We start from the raw sequence: 23,250 nt of genomic DNA, 5'->3' as shown, positions 1-23,250 counted from the left end.
TAGGAGGATGAGACCTTTTCTCACTGAGGCATTATCTTCAAAGAACATGTTAAAGGTGCCTCTGATAATAGCTTTATCCTATCCCTAACACATTTTGGGCCCTTCCCTACTGTCCTTTTCACAATCCTTCCTACCAGATTCAAAACATGGTAACTGCTTCTTGACTTGTAGGTAACCTGGATGTGGGCGTGCGTGCGTGCGTGTACACATTACCCAACTAGCACAGTAGTCTTCTAATTTCTTCCATTGTTTCCTTTAAGTAAATATTTCTTCTGTTCTTTTCCTGTCATATCTTTCCGTTTGCAGCATTAGTAGTCATATGGTCTACCCCATGCTAAGCAAGCATTCTACCATTGAACTACACCTCTAATCTCTGTGCCATGTATGACCTTCAGTTTAAATTTTTTCTGTGAAAATGTAAGCCTGTGAATGCACTTTGACTATTAACTAGTCATCTAACAAGCTTCATCAAACATGTGCTAACAGGCTGGCCTAAAAAACATAAAGCTTTCATGCGTGTTGATTTGTTTCATTCTTATTTAGTCTTAGGAAGTAAATCCAGGATATGGTAAGCACTTACTCTAACAGAGTTACACCCCCTCAAACTTCTGTTTTATTTGGGGAGTTTGTTGGTGTTGGAATCAAATTGGTTGCTAGAGCTTCTTGAATGTTGGGCAGAAAGAATACAACTGAGCTACATCCTTCACTCCCAAAATTCATTCTTGATTAAAAATCCGTCTACAGTTGGATCCAGAAGCTTTATAAAAAGTAGTTGAGGTAGTTGTTGGTTCTCCGGATAGTCAAATAGTACAGAGCAATTACATGTATTCTTTGTTGGTCAGGTTGGCCTGACAGAATTTAAGACAGTGCCATTCAGTACAAGTTTCTTCTCAGTCTAAATTAGTAAGAAATAAAAGTGTGAGCTTGGAGGTGTGGCTAAAGTGGTGGAGTGTCCGTGTGAGTGGAAAAAGCCAAGTGAGTGTTCAAAGCCTCTGAGGTCAAGCCCCCAGTACCAGCACTAGACAACAAAAATAAATGAAAATATATTTATTTTGATCTTCAAACTAATGTTTCTGGTATTTTTAGCTTTTCACTGAAAAGTTTGGTGCTATTTTCTTTTATTCCACTTGAGAGAAGAGCGATCAAGAAAAAACATTTAGAGGTCAAATAACATTTTTTTTAAAACCCCTGATGGTAGTGGGGATTGAACTCAGGATCTTAGACTTTTTTGGACAGGGGAGGTCGGTCATGGGGCTTGAACTCTGGGCCTGGGCAATGTCCCTCAGCTCTTTAGCTCACATGTGAGTCACAGCACCACTTCAGTTTTCTGGTGATTTATTGGAGATAAGAGTCTCATGGACTTTCCTGCCTGGGCTGGCTTTGAACCACAGTCCTCAAATCTCAGTCTCCTGAGTAGCTAGGATTACAGGCATGAGCCACTGGCACCCAGCTTGGGTCTTAGACTTTTGGGGGGGGGGGGGTCCGGTCGTGGAGCCTGAACTCTAGGCCTGGGCGCTGTCCCTCAGTTCTTCAGCTCAAAGCTAGCGCTCTACCACTTGAGCCACAGTGCTACTTCCGGCTTTTTGCTTATGTGGTGCTGAAGAATCGAACCCAGGGCCTCTTGCATGCAAGGCAAGCACTCTACCACTGAGCCACCTTCCCAGCCCCTGGGTCTTAGACTTTTGAGGCATGCATTCTACCAGCTGAAACACGTGTGTGTGTGTGTGTGTGTGTGTGTGTGTGTGTGTGTGTGTGTGTGTGTGTGTGTGTGTGTGTGTGTGTGTGTGTGTGTGTGTGTGTGTGTGTGTGTGTGTGTGTGTGTGTGTGTGTGTGTGTGTGTCAGCCTGGGAGCTGTCCCTGAGGTGTTTCTACCACTTGAATCACTGCTCCATTTCTGGGCCTTTTGGTGGTAGTTTATTAGCGATAAGGATCTTGTGGAATTTGCTGCTGGGGCTGGCTTCAAACTGATATCCTCAGATCTCAGCCTGCCTGAGATTCTAGGATTACAGGCATGAGCCACTGGTGCCCAGCATTTTTTGCTCAAGGCTGGTGTGCTACTTCTTGAGCTATGGCTCCATTTCTGGCTTTTTGGTGGTTAATTGGAGATAAGGGTCTCCCAGATTTTCCAGCCTGGGCTGACTCTGAACCACGGTCCTCAGATCTCAACCTCTTGAGTAGCTAGGATAATAAGCATGAGCCTGGCCCCCTAGCCCATTTTTTGCTTTGCTTTTCAGGTAGGAGCTCACTTTTTTGCTGGGGCCAGTCTCAAACTGAAATCCTCCTACCCATGCCTCTGGTAACCTCTGGCATAACTGGGATCACAGGTATATGACACCACACTGGGCTTGTCTATTGTTTTAAAGTATTTATTTATTTATTTATTGGTCTGGGTGAGCCACAAACCTTAGTCCTCCAGAATAGCTAGGATTACAGTCACAATCTGCTTCACCTGGCTAGCATGTATTTTTGCCATCTCGTTATTGATCATTTCATGAATGAAGAAATTAAAGTCCAGAGGGAGTAAGTCATTTACCCAAATCGTAGCCCATTTAAAAGGCAGTATCTGGTTCTTTTCTCACTCAAAAGTTGTGAGCCCATTAGCAAACTGCCTTGGCTCTTTGTTTCTTTTGCTAAGTAGACTCATCTTTTCTTTTCTTAGAGGAGGGTTTTGTCCAAGGAGATTTCTAGAGGGAGCAGGTATGTGAAGACCAGGAGCAAAGATAAAACAAGCATGCTTTTTGCACATCTATCCTACAAAGAACTTGGGTGTGAAACATGTTTATTCTTAATGAGCACTGACGGTGATGAAAGGAATGATTTACTGCAAAATTCCTCCTACAAGCTTAGTTGTGTATTAAAAAGTTGATTAACAGGATGGTTATGACTTTAGTTTTGTTTGAAAAATATAAAGTCCTGTGTAGGACATAGGTAGTGAGTCCCCAACATAGGTTGTGATTATTATCTCCTGGCGTGAACTCTTGTGAGAAAAATAAGAGAAATTTTCCAGCTTTCTTCTTCCTGATGGAATATTCCACTAGGTAGTTATGTGAAATTCTTTTAGTTAGATGCCTATAATTGTAGAAAAGTGCCTTTCTACTACATGTACTTTTTTTTCTTAAGATGACTGAGTAATTGTGTTTTTTAGAATAAGATTTTTGCAAAGTTTCTGCTGAAAAACGTGCTGGAAAAAGCACATTTGGCTTCTGTACAGGGCAGACTACTTAATGTTTTATTGTTTGACTCTTGATATTTCTCCTAGCTGGTGGTAGTATCTAATCCTAAGGTCACTCAAACCAATTTTGGCAAATCTTGTATTTCCTTTGAAGAGTTAAGAGAACTTTGCCTCTTAATTGGATATTCTTCGTGAGCTTTTATTAAAAAAATAAACAAATAAAAATAGTCTCAGGGAGCCGGGCGCTGGTGGCTCACGCCTGTAATCCTAGCTACTCAGGAGGCTGAGATCATCACGGTTCAAAGCCAGCCCAGGCAGGAGAGACTGTGAGACTCCTATCTCCAATAAACCACCAGAAAACCAGAAGTGGCGCTGTAGCTCAAGTGGTAGAGCGCTCGCCTTGAGCTGAAGAGCTGAGGGACAGCGCCCAGGCCCAGAGTTCAAGTCCCATGACCGACAAAAAAAAAAAAAATAGTCTCAGGGGCTGGGAAGGTGGCTCAGTGGTAAAGTGCTTGCCTTGCATGCATGAAGCCCTGGGTTCGATTCCTCAGCACCACATAAGCAGAAAAAGCTGGAAGTGGGGCTGAGGCTCAAGTGGTAGAGCGCTAGTCTATAGCTGAAGAGCTCAGGGACAGGCCCAGGCCAGAGTTCAGGCCCCATGACCGACAGAAACAAAAAAGAAGAAAAATAGTCTCAGCCTTCCCCTACTAGCAATAGTGGAAATGAGGTGGCATTAAGGTAAGGATCAACAAAAACTTCAAGGCCAGCCTGTGCTATCTGTGTCATGTGTTTATAAGAATATATACTATAGGCCAGCACTGGTGGCTCAAATGCTAGAACACTGGCTTTGAGCACAAACACTCAGGGTCAATGCCCAGGACCTAGCACTGGGCTAAAGGGAAAAAAAAGAATATATAGTATATATGTGGCTCAAGTAGTAGAGTGCCAACAGTGAGTAAAAAAGCTAAGTGAGAGCAAAGTTCAAGCCCCAAATTTGTCTCCCCCCAAAAAAAATTCAGTTAGCTAGCCTTTGATAAGATTTTAATACTGTATAGTGCTCATTACCAGTTTATTAAGCCAGGTACTAGTGGTTCTTGCCAGTAATCCTAGCTGCTCAGGAGGCTGAAATCTGAAGATTGACTATTTCCGTTTAACCAGAAAAAAACCAGAAGTGGAAGTGTGGCTTAAGTGGTAGAGGTTTAGCTGTAATTGAAAAAGCTAAGGGAAGGCATGAGGCCCTGAGTTCAAGCCCCAATATAAACATTTTCTCTCTCTCTCTCTCTTTCTATCTCTCTCTCACACACACACACACACACAGGTATTTATAGGGAAGTATCTATTTTTGTTGTCAGGATTACCTTCTAATTCTTCAAATGTTTGATCTTCAATATGTACTATAATAGTTTTTGCCCTCAAGGGCCAGGTACAGTGGCTCATGCCTGTAATCCTAGCTACTCCAGACTTGCTGGGTTCTAAGGATGTAGGTTCCAAGCTAACCTAGAGAGAAGAAAACCTATGAGACTCTTATCTCCCATTAACCAGTAAAAAGCAGGAAGTAGAGCTGTGATTCAAGTGGTAGAATGGCAGCCTTGAACAGAACAAGCTAAGGGATGGCACCCAGGCCCTGAGTATAAGCACCACTACCAGCACCAAAAAAAGCATACATACATACCTAGTCTAAATAATGTGTTTCACTGTTTTTTTTTTTTTGCCAGTTGTGGGACCTAAACTCTGGGCCTGGGCGCTGTCCCTCAGCTCTTCAGCTCAAGGCACGCACTCTACCACTGAGCCACCTTCCCAGTCCAGTGTTTCACTTTTTGATACCTCATGAAAGAGAAAACAAAAGTCAGATATCAAGCCTCTTTGAAGCAACTGATACAAGTTAGTGACCTTGGGTATATAAAAATACTGAATCCAGGGGCTGGGAAGGTGGCTCAGTGGTAGAGTTCTTGCCTTGCATGCATGAGGCCCTGGGTTCAATTCCTCAGCACCGCATAAGCAAAAAGAAAAAAGCCAGAAGTGGCACTGTGGCTCAAGTGGTAGAGCGCTACAAATGTAGGATGAAGCCACTTAAGTTTGGTTTTAGGTTTTGTTTTCTGTTTCAGGATTACCTTCTAATTCTTCAATGTTTGATCTTCAATATGTGCTATAATAGTTTTTGCCCTCAAGGGGCTGTCCTCAGCTCTTCAGCTCAAGGGAAGCGCTCTACCACTTGAGCCACAGCACCACTTCTGTTTCCTGGTGCTTAATTGGAGTCTCATGGGGACTTTTCTGCTAGGGCTGGCTTTGAACCTTGATCCTCAGATCTCAACCTCCTGAGTAGCTAGGATTCCAGGCGTGAGCCACTGGCACCTGGCTTTTACTTTTTGCTGGAAGTAGACATACATACAGTCTCTTGGATTTGTCTCTGCAGATTTCGAGCAGATTTTCAAACCTGGGGCAACTGCTTTGTTAAAGTTTCTAAGACAGCATGTGAGTCATGCTGTACCTCAGTTACTGGCCTCCTTATAGTGATGAGGTCTACTATGTACCCCAAAGCCACAACTCTGGATCTGAAAGCTTTTTGATTTTGGAATGGGATAATGATAGCCAAAAGTAGAGGAAAATTACTAAAATGAAAGGAGGTTGTACCTTCATAGCCAGCTGCTTGTTAATGAGAGCTTTATTTCTCATTCTCCTTTCAGAAGTATTAGCTGTTCTTTTAACATTAAATATATTCAACTTCCTTAATTTTATTTTTATGTTTTTACAAACTGGTCTAGCAACTTTGATTGTATTGCCTGGACAGTAATGAATGTATCTTGTTTGGAAACTTTCCTGGAAAAAACTTTAATCTCATAATAAACCAAATATACAAGCATGGGGGGTTATTAAAGTAGCCTTTAAATTTTCTAAATGAAAGCTATGTCTTTATGAAACAGAATCTCATTCATGTATATAGCCCTGGCTGGCCTAGACCTGTTCTGCCTCTTGAGCCCTCAACCTCTTACAAATTTAAGGTTTGCCCCAGATGATAGGAAAAGGTATGCGGGAAAACTGATGAAACTGTCTAAAACTGAAAACGAATGAGTCCAAGACTTTTAAGTAGTGTTTCAGATTTAGCAACATGGTAGAAATCTACCAAAAAGTTCTGACAAGTTACACATTTCAACTTTTTTTCTTTTCCTTTTTTGGTACCAGAACTTGAACACAGGGCCCTCCACATTCTTGCTTAAGCACTAGAGCTGGCATTCTACCACCTCAGCACTCCTCCAGTCCAGCAGTTACTAGTTAATTGGAGATAATTGGATAGACTTCTGCCTGGGCTGGCTTTGAACCTCAATCCTCAAACAGCAGTCAGTAGCTAGGATCACAGGTGGGAGCCACCACCTGGCTACACTTTTCAACTGTGTAAAAGATACAATCCTACAGGATGATTTTGTTAGGTTTGTTTGCTATTTCATCATTACACAGGGGTGTAAGTGTAAGGTTGCCTAACTGTACAATAGAATAAAAATGTTTTATCAAATGTTGATCTTAACCTATCTACAGTGGAAACTAAATACCTGTTTAAGGTCATTGCTTTACTTCCAGCATCATTATCTTGCTTTAAGGATTGCTTCCAGGCATTTTGGGTTGCTCAATTCAAACCAACATTCTCTTCAGTCTCATATTTTCCAATCCTTTGGGATTTTAGTGCCTGTTCTCTCCTCAACTCTGAGCCTTCACCCATTAGTCTCAGAGCCCATTTTCATTCTATATACTACTGGTTACCTTTTTACCAGTTCCATTTCTTAGGAAGCCACTAAATCAGAGCTAGTTTTTTTGTTTTTTGTGTGTGTGTGTGTGTTTTTTTTTTTTGGTCGTGGGGCTTGAATTCAGGGCCTGGGCACTGTTCTAAACCTTTCTGCTCAAGTCTAGACCTTACCACTTTGAGCTACAGCTCTACTTCTGGTTTTCTGGTGGGTAATTAGAAATAAGAATTTCACAGACTTTCCTGCCTGAGCTGACTCTGAACCACAATCCTTAGATCTCAGCCTCCTTAGTAGCTAGGATTACAAATCTGAGCCACCAGTGCCCTGTGGTTTATTTATTTATTTAATTTAACCTATTTTAAGAAAATTCCTTTGGCCATAAAGATTCCAAGTCTCCTAATATAAAGACTATTTATCCTTGTGTGAATTGTTTAGCAGAAAAGGACAAGCTAATAAATTAGTATTCAAACTTGTATCCCCCCTTTTCCCTTCTTGTGCATTGTCTTATTCTCCAAATGCATGAATTGCCCCTGCACAGAAAATAGACTTTATGTATAATTTAGGATGGCTTTGTTTGTATAGTAGAGAGTGAACCCTGGCCTCAACCATTATGTGCGGTCACGTGTGTCTTGTGTGTTGGTCTGTTTATGTGTATGTCAAGTTTCCCTAGGTAGCTTAGGCTAACCTTGAACTCTTCATCTCCTGCTTCATCTATAGAATTATGAAAAATCTAAGATTGTATGTGCCACCACACATGGCTTGCCTGAGTTTCTTTTCTCTCCTAGGCCTTTTTTTTTTTTTTTGGTTGGTCATAGGGCTTGTTTGACCTCTGGGCATGGGCGCTGTCCCTCAGCTCTTCAGCTCAAGCACTCTACTACTTGAGCCACAGTACCACTTCTGCCTTTTTCTGTTTATGTGGTACTGAGGAATCAAACCCAGGGCCTTAAGCATACAAGGCAAGCACTCTACCACTGAGCCACATTCTCAGCCCCTCCTAGACCTTTTTTTTGGGGGGGGGGGGGAGGATCCGGTCGTGGGGCCTGAACTCTGGCCTGGGCGCTGTCCCTCAGCTCTTCAGCTCAAGGCTGGCGCTCTACCACTTGAGCCACAGCACCACTTCCGGCTTTTATCTTATGTGGTGCTGAGGAATCGAACCCAGGGCCTCGAGCATGCAAGGCAAGTGCTCTACCACTGAGCCACCTTCCCAGCCCCCTAGACCATTTTTTTGAAGTTAAATTTGCCCAATATTTTCAGCCTGTCCAAAACAAACTCCTTTTCTCCTCCTTAGTTCAGTAAAACTACAGAAAGGTTTTTGGTGGGTTTTTTGTTTGTTTGTGCCAGTCCCTAGTGCTTGAGCTCTAGGCCTAAGCGCCATCCTTGAGTTTTGGTGCTCAAGGCTAGCGTTCTGCCATTTAAGCCACAGCTCCACTTCTGGGTCATTTTTGTTGTTGTTTTTGAGTAGTTGATTGGAGATGAGAATCTTGCATACTTTCCTGCCTGGGCTGGCTTCAAACCATGATCTTCAGATGTCAGCCTCTTGAAGTAGTAACTAGGATTATAGGCATGAGCCACCAGTGCCTAGCTACAGAAAGATTTTTATAAATTTTGTTTTAAAAATCCAGCAAGTATTTGTGAAGCTACATATCATACATACCTTTGATTCCTTGGCATGGTTAAAATACTTTCCTATCCAAGGGGTGGCAGCAAAGTACTATACTCTTTTGTGTCTTTGATCAACTTGTAGAGTGAAGGAGAAATGATCACAAAGGTTATGAACTAAACTTTTAGGTTTTAAGATGACCAACAGCAACAAAACTGGTTTAGGAGGTACAACTTTGGTTGACAGTCTGAGAGTAACTTTTGAACAGTATAAGTAGATAGCCAGATTGTCTACTTGTAAAGAAAACTATCTTAAGGACCTCTGGGATTTACTAGTAATAGTAAATCCAGGCAACAGGGTCTCCAGTAAATGATGTACCTTTTCTAATGGAAATACTGAAGGAAACATGCATCATATTGCTTACTTACGAAGTTAACTTTATATGTGAAAATCTGTTTCTCAGAACTGAATCTTCAACATTTTCAGTTTTCAAACTAAAATTAGAAATAAAATTAAAATAGGGTGTTCCTCTAACCCCTTCACAATTCTTCTTTCCTTCCTTATTAGGTTACTTGGCACATTTGCCAATTTAACTTGACAATCCCAGCCTCCTAACTTTTTTCCTGCAAACTTCTACTGGACCAGAAGTGGAGCTGTGGCTCAGAGTGGTAGAGTACTAGCCTTGAGCAAAAGCTCAGAGACAGCACCCAGGCTCTGAGTTCAAGCCCTACAACTGACAAAAACAAAAAAGGACTGGGGGGTAGAGGGGTGTTGTGATTGAAAGCCAGTCCAGAATGAAAGCTTGTGAGACTGTCAATCTATCAACCAGCAAAAAGCCAAAAGTGGTGCTGTGCCTTAAATGGTAAAGAACCTGCCTTGGGGGGGGGGAAGCTTTATTGAGAAATAATTTACATGCCATGAAATCTATCCCCTTTGAAGTGGTTTTTCACTGTTGTACAATTGTTTAACACTAATTTGTAAATATTCTCATCAATCTGGAAAACAAACTTCACTGTTTTTTTACATGCAGGTTTTTATGTTTATTTTATTCTTTGTTTTGTTTGAATGCCAATACCGGGGCTTGAACTTAGGGCCACGATTCCCCGTTTTCCCCCCTCCCCCCATCCTGGAGCTTGAACAACCAGGATCTGGGCACTGTCCCTGAGCTTCTTTTGCCTAAGGCTAACACACTACAACTTGAGCCACAGCACCACTCCAGCCTTCTGTTTATGTGGTACTGAGGAATCAGTCAAACCCAGGGCTTCTACCACGAAGCCACATTCCCAGCTCCAAGGGCCAGGACTTTTCTGACCTGGCTGGCTTGGAACCTTAATGCTCAGATCTTAACCTTCTGAGTATTAGTATAATAGGCATGAGCTATTAGTACCTAGCTAGTTTGGTTTCTGGTTTAGTTTGGTTAGCTGAGCTTTTATTAGTTATGCAAAGGGATTTTCCCCACCTCCCACCCATTACATGTAATGTTCTTTTTTGGGGGGGGGCGGGGTCAGTCATGGAGCTTGAACTCTGGGCTTGGATGCTGTCCCTGAGTTCTTCAGCTCAAGGCAAGTGCTCTACCACTTGAGCCACAGCGCCACTTCTGGTTTTCTGAGTGGTTCATTGGAGAGAAGAGTCTCACAGACAATTCTGCCCAGCCTGGCTCTTTGAACCATGATCCTCAGATCTCAGCCTCCTAATTAGTTTAGGATTACAGGCATGAGCCACCAGCACCCAGCTGCAGTATTCCTTTTTATTATTGTTGTTATTGTGAAAGAGAAGTACAGAGGAGTTACCGTTACATAAGTCAGGTAGTGAGTACATTTCTTTTTGAACAGTGGCACCCTCACAGCAAGTCCGTTAGTCTTATTTTTGATTCTTTAATCAAGCCCCAATGAATTAAGGGCCTTGCATTCTGAGCTTAGTTTTTTTGTTTAAGATTAACAGTATACCACTTGGTCCACACCTCTGCTTCCATCTTTCTCTTAGATTTGTCTGCCCATCCTGATTTTAAACCACAATCTTTAGATCTGAGCCTCTTGAGTAGCTAGGATGGCAGGCATGAGCCACAGCACCTAGCTTTAATAAACCTTTAAAATCAAATCACTGGGGCTGGGAAGGTGGCTCAGTGGTAGAGCGCTTGCCTTGCATGCCTGAGGCCCTGGGTTTGATTCCTCAGCACCACATAAGCAAAAAGAAAAAAGCTGGAAGTGGCGCTGTGGCTCAAGTGGTAGAGCACTAGCCTTGAGCTGAAGAGCTGAGGGACAGCGCCCAGGCCCAGAGTTCAGACCCCACGACACAACAGGACCCAAAATAAATAAATAAAATAAAATCACTGCAGTTGAAGCATAAAATGTATTGCCTTTGAGAAGTACAGGAAGAGAGAAATCTTATGATTAGGATATTTCTTAGTTCTAGTATCATCTTGTCTTATTGTCATCAAAACACTTGGGGGGGGGGGCGCACTGGGAAGGTGGCTCAGTGGTAGAGTGCTTGCCTTGCATGCACAAAGTCCCGGGTTCAATTCCTCAGCACCACATAAGCAGAAAAAGTGGAAGTGGCGCTGTGGCTCAAGTGGTAGAGCGCTAGTCTTCAGCTGAAGAGCTAAGGGACAGCGGCCAGGCCCAGAGTTCAGGCCCCATGACTGACCAAAAAAAAAACAGGGTACTAAATTAATGCTTGTAAATTTTCATGACAAGCTTGAATTTTTTTTAATGGAGAAAGATTATATTAAGTGATATTTTATCTAGATTTGAAGGACTTGTTTAATAGTCTTGGTATAATGTCTTCCACTGAAGAGCCATGATTCCAAGCCTTTTGTTACAAACAGGCTTCATTCTGCAACTTCCAGCTTGTTGACCCTCCATCATGACCTTTCTTTTCTTGGGATATTAGGTCTTTTCTAAGCATCTCTTCAAGTGTCTTCCTTATGAGTAAAGTCAATACTCTTTCAAATAATTGAGCAGCTACTATATCTTGAATTCTGCCTGTATACTTTAGAGTATGATATACTAACATAGTCTTCCTGATCATCTTGAGAGTGGTTTGTTTCTCTTATTTGAGGGACAACTAAGGAGGCCACATTCAATCTTCAGTACTAGGGGAGAAAGGTAAAGGAACATCTTACCCTAACTCATTTTACTTAGGATAAACATAGATTTAAATTCATTTCTTACAAATTTTAGCCTCTAATAAGTTACTCTCTCTTCCACAGCAATGGCACCAGCATGATATCATTGATCATTCCTCCCAAAGACCAGATTTCACGAGTAGCAAAAATGTTAGCAGATGAATTTGGAACTGCATCTAACATTAAGTCACGAGTAAATCGCCTTTCAGTCCTGGGAGCCATTACATCTGTACAACAGAGACTCAAACTTTATAACAAAGGTAAAAAAACTTAGGAGAAAAACAAAATTCAACAGTCTGTTCAACATAATTGAACATATTTTTAACCATTCAGAAAGCATTTCAAGAATTTACAGCCTTTTGTATTATGGTAAACATTGCTAAAAATTTTGTTCTATTTAAATTATAACTAGGACATATAAAGTGGAGAAATTGTTTGTTTTTTTTTCAGTACCTCCAAATGGTCTGGTTGTTTACTGTGGAACAATTGTAACAGAAGAAGGAAAGGAAAAGAAAGTCAACATTGACTTTGAACCTTTCAAACCAATTAATACGTCATTGTATTTGTGTGACAACAAATTCCATACAGAGGTAAGTTTGAGCACAAAATGTTCATTCTAAAAAGGAAAGCTATATCCATCAACAGTTACTCCTTATCTCCTCAACCTTTCCCAGCTCTAGGCAACCAGTGATGTATGTCTATGAGTTTGCTTATGCTGTACAATTTATATGTAACGGTATCCTAACTTGTGATCTGTTTGATCAGCTTCTTTCACTTTTTTTTTTTTTTTTTGCCAGTCATGGGCCTTGAAATCTGGGCCTGGGCTCCTATTGCTCAAGTCTAGCACTCCACTACTTGAGCCACACTGCTACTTCAGGCTTTTTCTGTGATTAATTGGAGGTTAGAGTCTCATGGACTTTCTTTTTTTCGGGGGGCGGGGTGATGTCCGGGCTCTGGGCCTGAGCACTGTCTCTCAGCTCAAAGCTAGTGCTCTACCACTTGAGCCATAGCGCCACTTCCGTCTTTTTTTCTTATGTGGTGCTAAGGAATTTAACCCAGGCCCTCAAGCATGCAAGGCAAGCGTTCTACCACTGAACCATCTTCTCAGCCCTCTCATGGACTTTCTTGCACAGGCTGGCTTCAAACCACACTCCCCAGATCTCAGCCTCCCAAGTTGCTTAATTACAGGTATGAGCCACCGGCGCCCAGCTTATTTCTTTTACTTTTGTGTTAAGATTTGTTCATGTGAGCCGGACACCGATGGCTCACACCTGTACTCCTAGCTACTCGGGAGGCTGAGATCTGAGGATCACGGTTCAAAGCTAGCTGGGGCAGGAACATCTGTGAGACTCTGAGCTCCAATTAACCATCAGAAAACGAAAGTGGCGCTGTGGCTCAAGTGGTAGAGTGCTTGCCTTGAGCTGAAGAGCACAGAGACCGCACCCAAGCCCAGAGTTCATGTGATAGCATGCATCAGCACTCTTTAATACATTTATTTATTTGTTTATTTACTTACTTAAAGAAAAAAAATGCTTGTTTCCATTTCCTGGATCTCTAATTTCTTTAAATTACCAAATAACCATAGCATTAGACGTACCACATTTTATTTAGGTAATATCAGTTGATTTTCATTTGGATTTCCAGTTTGAAGTATTATGAAAAGATATTACTAGTTCATATACAACGTATTTGTAATGATATGTTTTCCTTTTTGTAGATCATATATCTACAAAATTGGAATTAAAATTGCTAGGTCATACACTAATAATGTTTAGTCATCATCATGTTTAGAGAGTACTTAAACAATTTGAAGAATAAATAGAGCTTCTTGATCTCCAACAAAACAATTTGTGGGTTTTCAGCTAATGATTGTAAACATTTTTTAGTAACAGGCTTTTCTTTCCTTTTTCTTTCCCAGTGAAATTTTTGAGTGGCAGAGCTGCTATACATGAACTTTTAGTGGTGGAAAGAAGCCTCATTAAAGTGACCTAAATCAGTCAACAGTAAAGCAATCAGGAATTCACAGCTTGCTCTTAGTTGAGTCTCTTGCCTTTCATCAACCTAGGGAAAAGGCTCAGTGGAATTAGAACTGACATTTGTCCACACCGTTTTCAGTGGATGATTTTGCTAACTTGGCAGGAAGTCTAATTCCGGTTGACGCTTGGTCAACTGCATGGGTGAGCCAGCCTCCTTCCCTTCACTGTTACAGTTTCCTAGAAGAGACCTGATTGGCTACTCTTGTCTCACTTGCCAGTTCGTGGTTTGATGAAAGAGTTTGAGCCTTGCTAGGCACCTATGACTCACGCTTGTAATTCTAGCTACTCAGGAGGCTGAGATCTGAGGATCACAGTTCTAAGCCAGCCCAAGCATTGAAAGTCTGAGATTGTTACTTCCAATTAACCAGCAGAAAGCTGGAACTAGAGCTCTGGCTCAAATGATAAGAGTGCCAGCCTTGAGCAAGCTAAGCAACAATACCCAGGCCCTGAGTTCTAGCTCCAGTACTAAACACACACAAAAAAAGATAACTTGTAGAAAAAATGATTTTGAGAAGTACCTAGTGGTACCTGTCTGATTTAAGCTCACATATTAAGCTAGCTAACAGTAGTTTTTTCTAAATCTTCAATTCTTCCTCTAAGGTACCATTTAACTTTGGTAGCATTGTATATTTTGGCTTTAGCCAGTATGTCTTTAACTAAAAATGACTTAGTGAGTCAGGAAGTAGTGGCACACTCATTCACAGCAGTGAGGAGACTGAGACAACAAAGAGGAAAATTGACAGTATTATAATGTATATCATGATTTATGTCCTAATAAGTGTTCATTATTAATTTTTAATTTTGGGCTGGGAATAGGCTTAGTGGTAGAGTGCTTGCCTAGCATGCATGGGGCCCTGGGTTCATTTCCTTAGTACCACATAAACAGAAAAGGCCGGAAGTGACTCTATGGCTCAAGTGGTAGAATACCCAAGCCGGGCTCTGAGTTCAAGCCCACGACTGCAAAAAAAAAATAATAATCTTGCCAAACACTGGTGGCTCACACCTATAATCCTAGTTATTCAGGAGACTGAGATCTAAGTATTACAGTTCAAAGCCAGTTCCAGCAGGAAAGTTCAAGAGACGCTTATCTCCAATTCACCACCAGAAAACCACAAGTTGAGCTGTGGCTCAAAGTGGTAGAGCACTAGGTTTGAGTAGAAAAGCTTAGGAACAGCACCCAGGCCCTGAGTTCACCTGACAAAAATAATAATTACTATTTTGTTAATAGATAGACTTGTTGGAAATCTTAATAGTACTTAATAGGTCATTATGATACAATGCCGTTTTAGTTTAGCCTTTGGATGCTAGGAATTTAATCCATGGCTTCATACATGCTAAGCATGTCATCTGTCACTGAACTGTATCCTCAACCTACAGCTATATTTTTATCATGTAATATTTATGTCTTATTTGTAGGAGAGTTTTGTTGTTGTTTGTTTTTTGTCTATCATGGGGCTTGAACTCAGGGCTTGAGCACTGTCCTTGAACTCTCCTGCTCAAGGCTAGCGGTCTACCACTTTGAGCCACAGCTCTACTTCTGGTTTTCTGGTGGTTAATTGGAGATAAAGGAAAGCTATTTTGTTAAGCTAAAGTAGAATAATTTTACTTGTGTATGTATATGTGCATGTTCATGTGTCTGCTGGCCTATATGCCTGCATGCTTGAACTTAAGGTTTGGGTGCTGTCCCTGAATTTTTGTGCTCAGGGCTAGCAGTCTTATCACTTGAGCCACAGCTCTACTTGTGACTTATTTTAGTAGTTAATACGATATGACTCTCACAGACTATGCTTCCCTGGCTGGCTTTGAACTGCAATCCTCAGATCTCAAGACTCCTGAGTAGCTAGGATTACTACAGACACGAGTCACTGTACCCAGATAGAATTTTTTTTTGGGGGGTACACCCGTGGGACTTGCATTCAGGGCCTGGTTACTGTCCCTGAGCTCTTTTGCTCAAGGTTAGCACTCTGTTTTTGAGCCACACCTCTCCTTCCATTTGTCTGGTGGTTAGTTGGAGATAAGAGTCTCATGGAGCCAGGCACTGGTGGCTCACACCTGTAATCTAGCTGCTCGGGAGGCTGAGATCTTGAGGATCGAGTTCAAAGCCAGCCCAGGCAAGAAAAGTCTGTGAGACTTTTTTTTTTTTTTTTTTGAGGGGGGTGGAATCAGTCGTGGGGCTTGAACTCTGTGTTTGGGTGCTATCCCTGGGCTCTTCAGCTCAAGTCCAGCGCTTTACCACTTGAGCCACAGTGCCACTTCCGGTTTTCTGAGTGGTTTATTGGAGATAAGAGTTTCAAGGACTTTCTTGCCTGGCTGGCTTTGAACCATAATCCTCAGATCTCAGCCTCCTGAATAGCTAGGATTATAGGCTGGAGCCACTGGCATCTGGTTCTAATATCTTTAAAACTGAGTTTTAATGTTACTCAAGACCACAGGAATTAGATTAAATATTTCAAGATTAGAAAATGATTTTAAGAGATGTAGAAAATTTCTGAGTTTTCATTTCCTTCTGCTGTAGAGTTTATACTGTCTGATGTTTGAGTTATTAGTAACATAAAAGGCCAGATTTGCTATGCACAGGTGGCTCACGCCTGTAATCCTAGCTACTCAGGCGGCTGAGATCTGAGGATCATGGTTCAAAGCCAGCTCAGGCAGGAAAGTCTGAGAGACTCTTCTCCAATAAACCACCAGAAAACAGGAAGTGGTACTGTGGCTCAAGTGGTAGAGCACTAGCCTTGAGCTGAAGAGCTGAGGAACAGTGCCCAGGCCCAGAGAGAGTTCAAGCTCCACGACTGACATAAAAGGGGGGGGGAGCAGATTTTTTTTTTTTATATTAATGGTGGTCCTGGTAGTAGACCACTTACCTTGTGTTCATGAGACTCTCCAAGCACTGCCCTGAAAAAAAACAAAGTCAGCTTTTAGAAGTTAGATCCTTAGTTTGAATGTTATATTTCATGAACTACATGTCTAAATCAAATGAAGAAAACTAGGGGGGAAAGATGGAGCCTGTAACTTGTGTTGATTTGGTATGTAGTGGTAGTTAGCTTCTTGGGGTTTTTGTTGTTGCTGTTGTGCCAGTCCTGGGTTTGAGCTTTGAGTCTGGGAGCTGTCCTTGAGCTTTTTGCTCAAGGATAGTATCTTGAACCACACCTCTGCATCCAGCTTTTGGGAGGTTAATTAGAGATAGAGAGTCTCTATCATGAACTTTCCTGCCTAGGCTGGCTTTCAACTGAGATCCTAAGATCTCAGCCTTCTAAATAGCGACTAGCTAGGGCTACAGGTATGAACCACCAGGACCAGCTGTTGGTTGTTTTTTGACACTGAATCTTGCAGTCTATTGAAGATATGTACCACCATATCTGGCATGAGGTATGGGGATTGGATGGTTGGGACTTTTATTCATTTTTTTTGTTATCAAATACATATAAAGTAATTATAATATCAGTAGAAGTGGATTCATAACGTGCAAAAACACCACCAGCCATTTCCATTACTTTATAAGACTATGTTGTGTAAAGTTTTGTTTTGTTTTTTACTATGTAGAATTGGGTAAAGGGCTCACACATGACCTTTAGGATTGTTTGCCTTGATCTTGCAAAGCTTTGGCGCTCATTAGATGGTACTTGTGGTTTTTGTTTTTGTTTTCAGGCTCTTACAGCATTACTTTCAGATGACAGCAAGTTTGGCTTCATTGTAATAGATGGCAGTGGTGCTCTTTTTGGCACACTCCAAGGAAACACAAGAGAAGTCCTACACAAATTCACTGTGGATCTCCCCAAAAAACACGGTAATGTAGGAAGAAAAAACGTGAGCCTTTTACTTTGTATTTAGCAGTAAAACCGTTTCACGTAAGCAAATTACAGTTTGTGCTAAACCATTAAAGAAATGATCTTCTTTTTGTCCTTTTGAGTAATGACTTAATTATTTTAAATTCACAAGACATTTTGTACTTTTAGTAATTATCTCTTTCTTGCCACTTTTGTGTCAAAGGAAGAGGAGGTCAGTCAGCCTTACGATTTGCCCGTTTAAGAATGGAAAAGCGACATAACTATGTTCGGAAAGTAGCAGAGACTGCTGTGCAGCTGTTTATTTCTGGTGACAAAGTGAATGTGGCTGGTCTCGTTTTAGCTGGATCAGCTGACTTTAAAACTGAACTAAGTCAGTCTGATATGTTTGATCAGGTAAGTGAGAGAAGTAGATTTTTCATTATATGAACCTCTGAATTAAGAGTAGGTAAATCCCCTATGTAAGCTCCTGGATATGCCCATATCTGTATCATTAGAAAAACTTATTTATCATTAGAAAAACATACCTCTGTGGTCTGGTGATTGTAGCCCAATGATAGAGCACTTGCCTAGTATGCACAATCCCCTAGTTTCAGTTGCAAACCTCACTAAAAAACAATAAATTCACCTCTGAGTTAAATGGTATATCAAGTTTATGAGTATTTGTTAGGGAACATTCCCTCTCTATTGAAATCAACTATTTCTAGGTGGGATTCTAATGGATCCTGTGGAGGTACAATGCTAGTGTTTGTTGCCATAATTGGCTTTAAAATGGTTTGATTCAGAGAATCTTAGAAACTATTTTTACCTTGTTTATTTGGGTGTTTTGGTTTTTTTTGTACTGTCTTTTGCTAATTTATTTCTGGAGGTAAGTAACGCATTTAATATCCAGAGGAACTTCTGGCTTATGACATGACCTCAGCCATAACACATTCCCAAAGTATTTTTCATTACCTGTTTTGCAGGAGCCAGTGGCTTTCCCTTCATAAGCCTATTTTTATTTGCATTTAATGAGTTACCCTACAGTAGGTGTCATAGAATAAGTTGGGCACCTTACCCATATTTAGATTTCAGAGATAATGCTAGAGCTTTTCTGCCATTAAGATAGTAGGTGTTGGTAAAGGTGTTTTGAAGTCTAATGTTTTTGTTTTTTAATTGTCAGAGGTTGCAATCAAAGGTTTTAAAATTAGTTGATATATCCTATGGTGGTGAAAATGGATTCAACCAAGCTATTGAGTTATCTACTGAAGTCCTCTCCAACGTGAAATTCATTCAAGAGAAGAAATTAATAGGTATCACTGAAATGCAACTATTTTGCTTATTATATGAAATGTTTGTATATATGTTTCAAACAGGACACTGAGAAAAAAGGAAGAGAATTTAATATTTAAATAAAGTTTCGGCCTCCACAAACATCATGTTTAACCATTAGACATTAGATCTAATAAGTGTGTATATCCATGAAAATGTATAGTCATCCCTCAGTTATCTACACAGAGTTGATTTCAGGATCTTTTGGATACCCAAAATCCACAGGTGCTTAAGATCCTTTTAAAAAATATGTGGTATTTACAAAACTATGTGGTATCTCATGTACTTTAAATTGTCTCCAGATTATAATACCCAACATAATGTGAATCTTACTTTTTAAAAAAATGGTTATATTGTGTTATTCCGGTTATAATGACAAGAAAAGGTCTGACCCATGTCTAGTTCAGATGCAGCCATCATAGACCTAACTACGTAATACACATCCTCAAAAGTATAACCTTACCTCAATAATTTCAAGCCATGGTAGGGTAAATTCATGGATATGTTGAGCCAGTTGTATATTTTATTCTATCCCAAATTTACAGGACGATACTTTGATGAAATTAGCCAGGACACCGGCAAGTACTGCTTTGGAGTTGAAGATACACTAAAGGCTTTGGAAATGGGAGCTGTAGAGATTCTAATAGTCTATGAAAATCTGGATATAATGAGATATGTTCTTCATTGCCAAGGCACCGAAGGTAAAAAGAATTAGAGACTGGGGTTGGCTCTTTGTTTCTTATTCAGGAAACCTGAGGAAAGGATAGGTATATATAAGAACCAAGTTAACGTATTTTTGTTTTCTTTTAATACTACAGAGGAGAAAATTCTCTACTTAACACCAGAACAAGAGAAGGATAAATCTCATTTCACAGACAAAGAGGTAAATGATTGTTTTCTTTGGTCATCCTTGCAGGAAATGTTAAGAGTGTATTTTAGAGCACTGGAAACCCAGTATCAGCCTTAGGAAATTAATACTCATACTGATTAGGTGGTCTGCAGTCACTGGTCAACTCGTGTCTGCCACTAACTGATTCCAAGAAGGAAGCCACATCATGTTACCACTCTTTTTTTCTTCTTCCTTTTTCCTTTTTTTGGTAATATTGGGAGTTGGACATAGTGTTATATACCCCTGGAACCATACAGCTGGCTCTTTCATTTGGGACTCTTTTTTAAGACTGGAGGTCCTGCCTCTGGAGTAGCTGGGGTACTATGTACATTATCACGCCCAATTGCAGATCGCTTTTCAGTAGTAAATCCATCAGTAAAACATCCTTAGAATAACAGAAATTTTAATTTGAATAGCACTGTGCCTTCACTTTTCAACTCTTCCACTGCAGGGGACTTTCTCAGTTTAGTCTTATTACATTACCACAGTTTAAAATGTTACCTTCCTGAGATGTCAATAATTGCCAGTGTACTCAGATTCTGAGTTGGAGGACTTTGCCCTTGAAAGGCTGCTCCCAAAAGCAGTTGTGGTATGTTTCTTCTAGGCTGTTGAATTGTTTGATAGAGACAGTATAAAATCGACAATAGGAATCATAAGTTAAGAAATCACTAAGTATGTGTTGATATTTCATAACAGGGTAGAGTTAGAGACTGAGGAAAAATGATCAGATTTTCTCTGCTGTTACATTACCAAAAAGAAAAAAATTACTTCATTTCATAAACATGGTGCATAGAATCAGCAGGATTATTGATGATGGTTAGCAAGGAGATTGAGAGAGGCATTCTGAGCACTGATATATCTTAATCCCATTGCTTTTGTATTTCATGGTTGCCCTTGTAGACAGGACAAGAACATGAGCTGATTGAGAGCATGCCCCTCTTGGAATGGTTTGCTAACAACTATAAAAAATTTGGAGCTACATTAGAAATTGTCACAGATAAATCACAAGAAGGATCCCAGTTTGTGAAAGGATTTGGTGGAATTGGAGGTGAGTAACAAATCATCAAACAAAATCAAAAAACAGTTTCTCAGCCGGGCGCTGGTGGCTCACGCCTGTAATCCTAGCTACTCAAGAGGCTGAGATCTGAGGATTGCAGTTCAAAGCCAGCCCGGGCAGGAGAGACCATGAGACTCCTATCTCCAATAAACCACCAGAAAACCGGAAGTGGCGCTGTAGCTCAAGTGGTAGAGTGCTCGCCTTGAGCTGAAGAGCTGAGGGACAATGCCCAGGCACAGAGTTCAAACCCCACGACCGACAAAAAAAAAAAACAAAAAACAGTTTCTCAGCCAGCCTCTCCTGGCTAGCCTGAAATGTTATTTCAGGTGAGGCATGCTTATGTAATCTATTTAAGACAAGTGGTTAGAATGGTGGACGACTAAAGTCACTGATTTGGACCGGGCCTGTTTTGCTGATGCTGAGGTTTGAACTCAGAGCTTAGAGTTTAACCAGCTTGCTTGCTGACACTCTACTACTTGAGCTATGCCTCTAGTCTGGGTTTTTTTATTGGGCACTCATGAGCTTTTGGGGGGGGGGGGGGGTTGTTTTTTGATTTGTTGGTTGTAGGGCTTGAAAGCTAGGCATGGCCTCTGTCCCTGCACTCTTCTGCTCAAGGTGAGCATTCTGCTACTTAAGCCACAGTGCCACTTCTGGTTTTCTAGTGGGTTATTGGATTAAGAGTCTCACGGACTTTCTTGCCCGGGCTGGCTTTGAACTGCGATCCTCAGATCTCAGCCTCCTGAGTAGCTAAAATTACAGACGTGAGCCACCAGTGCCCGGCTTCAAAGCTAGTCTTGAAGTGTGAATCCTAGTCTAGATTTTAGCCTCCTGGGTGGCTAGGATTATAGGCCCAACCAATTGTCACCTAGCCTTTGTTTTTTGTTTGGTTTTATGACACTTAGTAGACCAGATTGGCTGGGACTTACTTGAATTCTTAATCCTCCTGCCTCAGTCTTCCCATTCATTGTTGGGCTTACAAACTTGTACCACCACACTCATCTTAATATAAATTATTTTTTAATCATTACCTCTGTAATTCTGCAGGAGCCTGGGCATCCTGCTTTAGAGTGATCCTTTCCCATTCCTTGAACACAGGTATTTAATCCTTTTTGTTTCTCCAGGTATCTTGCGGTACCGAGTAGATTTCCAGGGAATGGAATACCAAGGAGGAGACGATGAATTTTTTGACCTTGATGACTACTAGGTAGTCGACATGGGTCCGGCAAAATGTGCCTCACCCTCCAGCATCCAACCCAAGGAGCATACCCATGATGGAATCCAAACAGATCCCTGCCTTACAATTGGAACATTTCCAGAACTTAATCCATGAGCATTGGATACTGAAAAGAAAAACCGAAACAAAACCAGACCCAACCCTACACTTTGGTTTGTCATGGTGTCAGCGCAGCAGCCTACAACTAAGTTCCTAAATTCCACTTTGGACTAATTTAAAAAAAAAAAAAAAAAAAGAATCCCAGTTTTTACTTTTACTCGATGGTGAAATTGGTTGCTCTTGTATTTTATGAAAAAAAAAAAAGATTTTTTTAACCTTCATACATAGAAGCAAAAATACTTTAACTGCTGTAAACCTTCAAAAGTTAATAGAAGTGAGATCATACTGGTTTGTTATTTTGATCGGATAAAAATTAAATTGCTGCATTTCGCAGTGACCCATTTACATGGCATTCTCAGCTTAGACTGCATAAGAAGAAATATATGTGGTGAAATGTTGGAACCATTTCTCTCTTGGTCTCTGTTTAATGTTGAAAGGGTGAGCTAATAGGAAGCAGTTTCAACTTCACTCCCTCAGAACTACTCCCCACTCCAGACTGTTGGTTTCAGGGATGCAGATTGCATTGCAAAGTCAAATTGATGAAGCATTGGGGCCAGTGCACTGTTTACTTCCATCTGCTTGACAGGCACATTTGTACCTGAAATTTGGGAGCCCTTTGTATCACTTGCTTTGACAAAGGTCCCCATAATCTTAGCCTACTAGAAACCAATTGGGGATGGATATGATGGGGCTTCTGTGCTATTGCTGGGATTGGGAGAAATAAAACCTGCAATTTAAGTGGAAGCAAAAATATTTAAAGGTTATTTTATTTTGCTTGGGTCTAATCTTGGTAAAAGGGAGGTGGTGTTTCCTTGTGTTGGATGGCATGAGATTATGTGAATGCTTTGATTCTTTTTTTTTAATGAACCACAAGATTTTTCACAGGAATGACAGATGACATGTTTGACCGTGCATGTAATTATAATCCCCTGGTGGGGTTGGAGCATCTGTTTCAAATATGGGACTTAATGAGCACCTCTCAGATGAGAAATTATGGGCAGAGGGTGGGAAGGGCAGGGGTGGGAAAGGGATGGGATATGGCTTCTGGCACCATGGATTAAACCATGTTGGATCTAAAAGTTGGCCTAAAAACCTGAAGCTTATGCTTCGTAAGTTGGGCTGTAGGTCAGACTTGAATTTAGCTAACATGCAAGGTCATGGTATGCTCTAGGTGGTTACAAGAAAAGTGTAGGATGTGCCCAGTGGTAGCAA

General features: G+C 41.0%; 1 protein-coding gene across 1 annotated transcript in view; it reads left to right on the top strand.

The window, feature by feature from the left end:
• The window catches only part of Etf1 (eukaryotic translation termination factor 1), a 28,349-nt gene extending 5,099 nt beyond the window's left edge, over positions 1 to 23,250 (top strand). The window contains exons 3-11 of the mRNA XM_042691917.1: positions 11,715 to 11,890; positions 12,081 to 12,220; positions 17,312 to 17,450; positions 17,654 to 17,844; positions 18,611 to 18,740; positions 19,305 to 19,460; positions 19,578 to 19,642; positions 20,549 to 20,696; positions 21,827 to 23,250. Of these exons, the coding sequence (XP_042547851.1) occupies positions 11,715 to 11,890; positions 12,081 to 12,220; positions 17,312 to 17,450; positions 17,654 to 17,844; positions 18,611 to 18,740; positions 19,305 to 19,460; positions 19,578 to 19,642; positions 20,549 to 20,696; positions 21,827 to 21,909 (1,228 nt within the window). The 3' untranslated portion in view covers positions 21,910 to 23,250. The remainder of the gene's footprint in view (positions 1 to 11,714; positions 11,891 to 12,080; positions 12,221 to 17,311; positions 17,451 to 17,653; positions 17,845 to 18,610; positions 18,741 to 19,304; positions 19,461 to 19,577; positions 19,643 to 20,548; positions 20,697 to 21,826) is intronic.

The sequence above is a fragment of the Dipodomys spectabilis genome, unplaced genomic scaffold (assembly GCF_019054845.1).
Source record: "Dipodomys spectabilis isolate Male_0828 unplaced genomic scaffold, ASM1905484v1 ptg000147l, whole genome shotgun sequence".
Classification (NCBI taxonomy): Eukaryota; Metazoa; Chordata; class Mammalia; order Rodentia; family Heteromyidae; genus Dipodomys; species Dipodomys spectabilis.
Note: the sequence above shows the minus strand (reverse complement) of the source record. Positions and strands in the feature narration are given on the sequence as shown.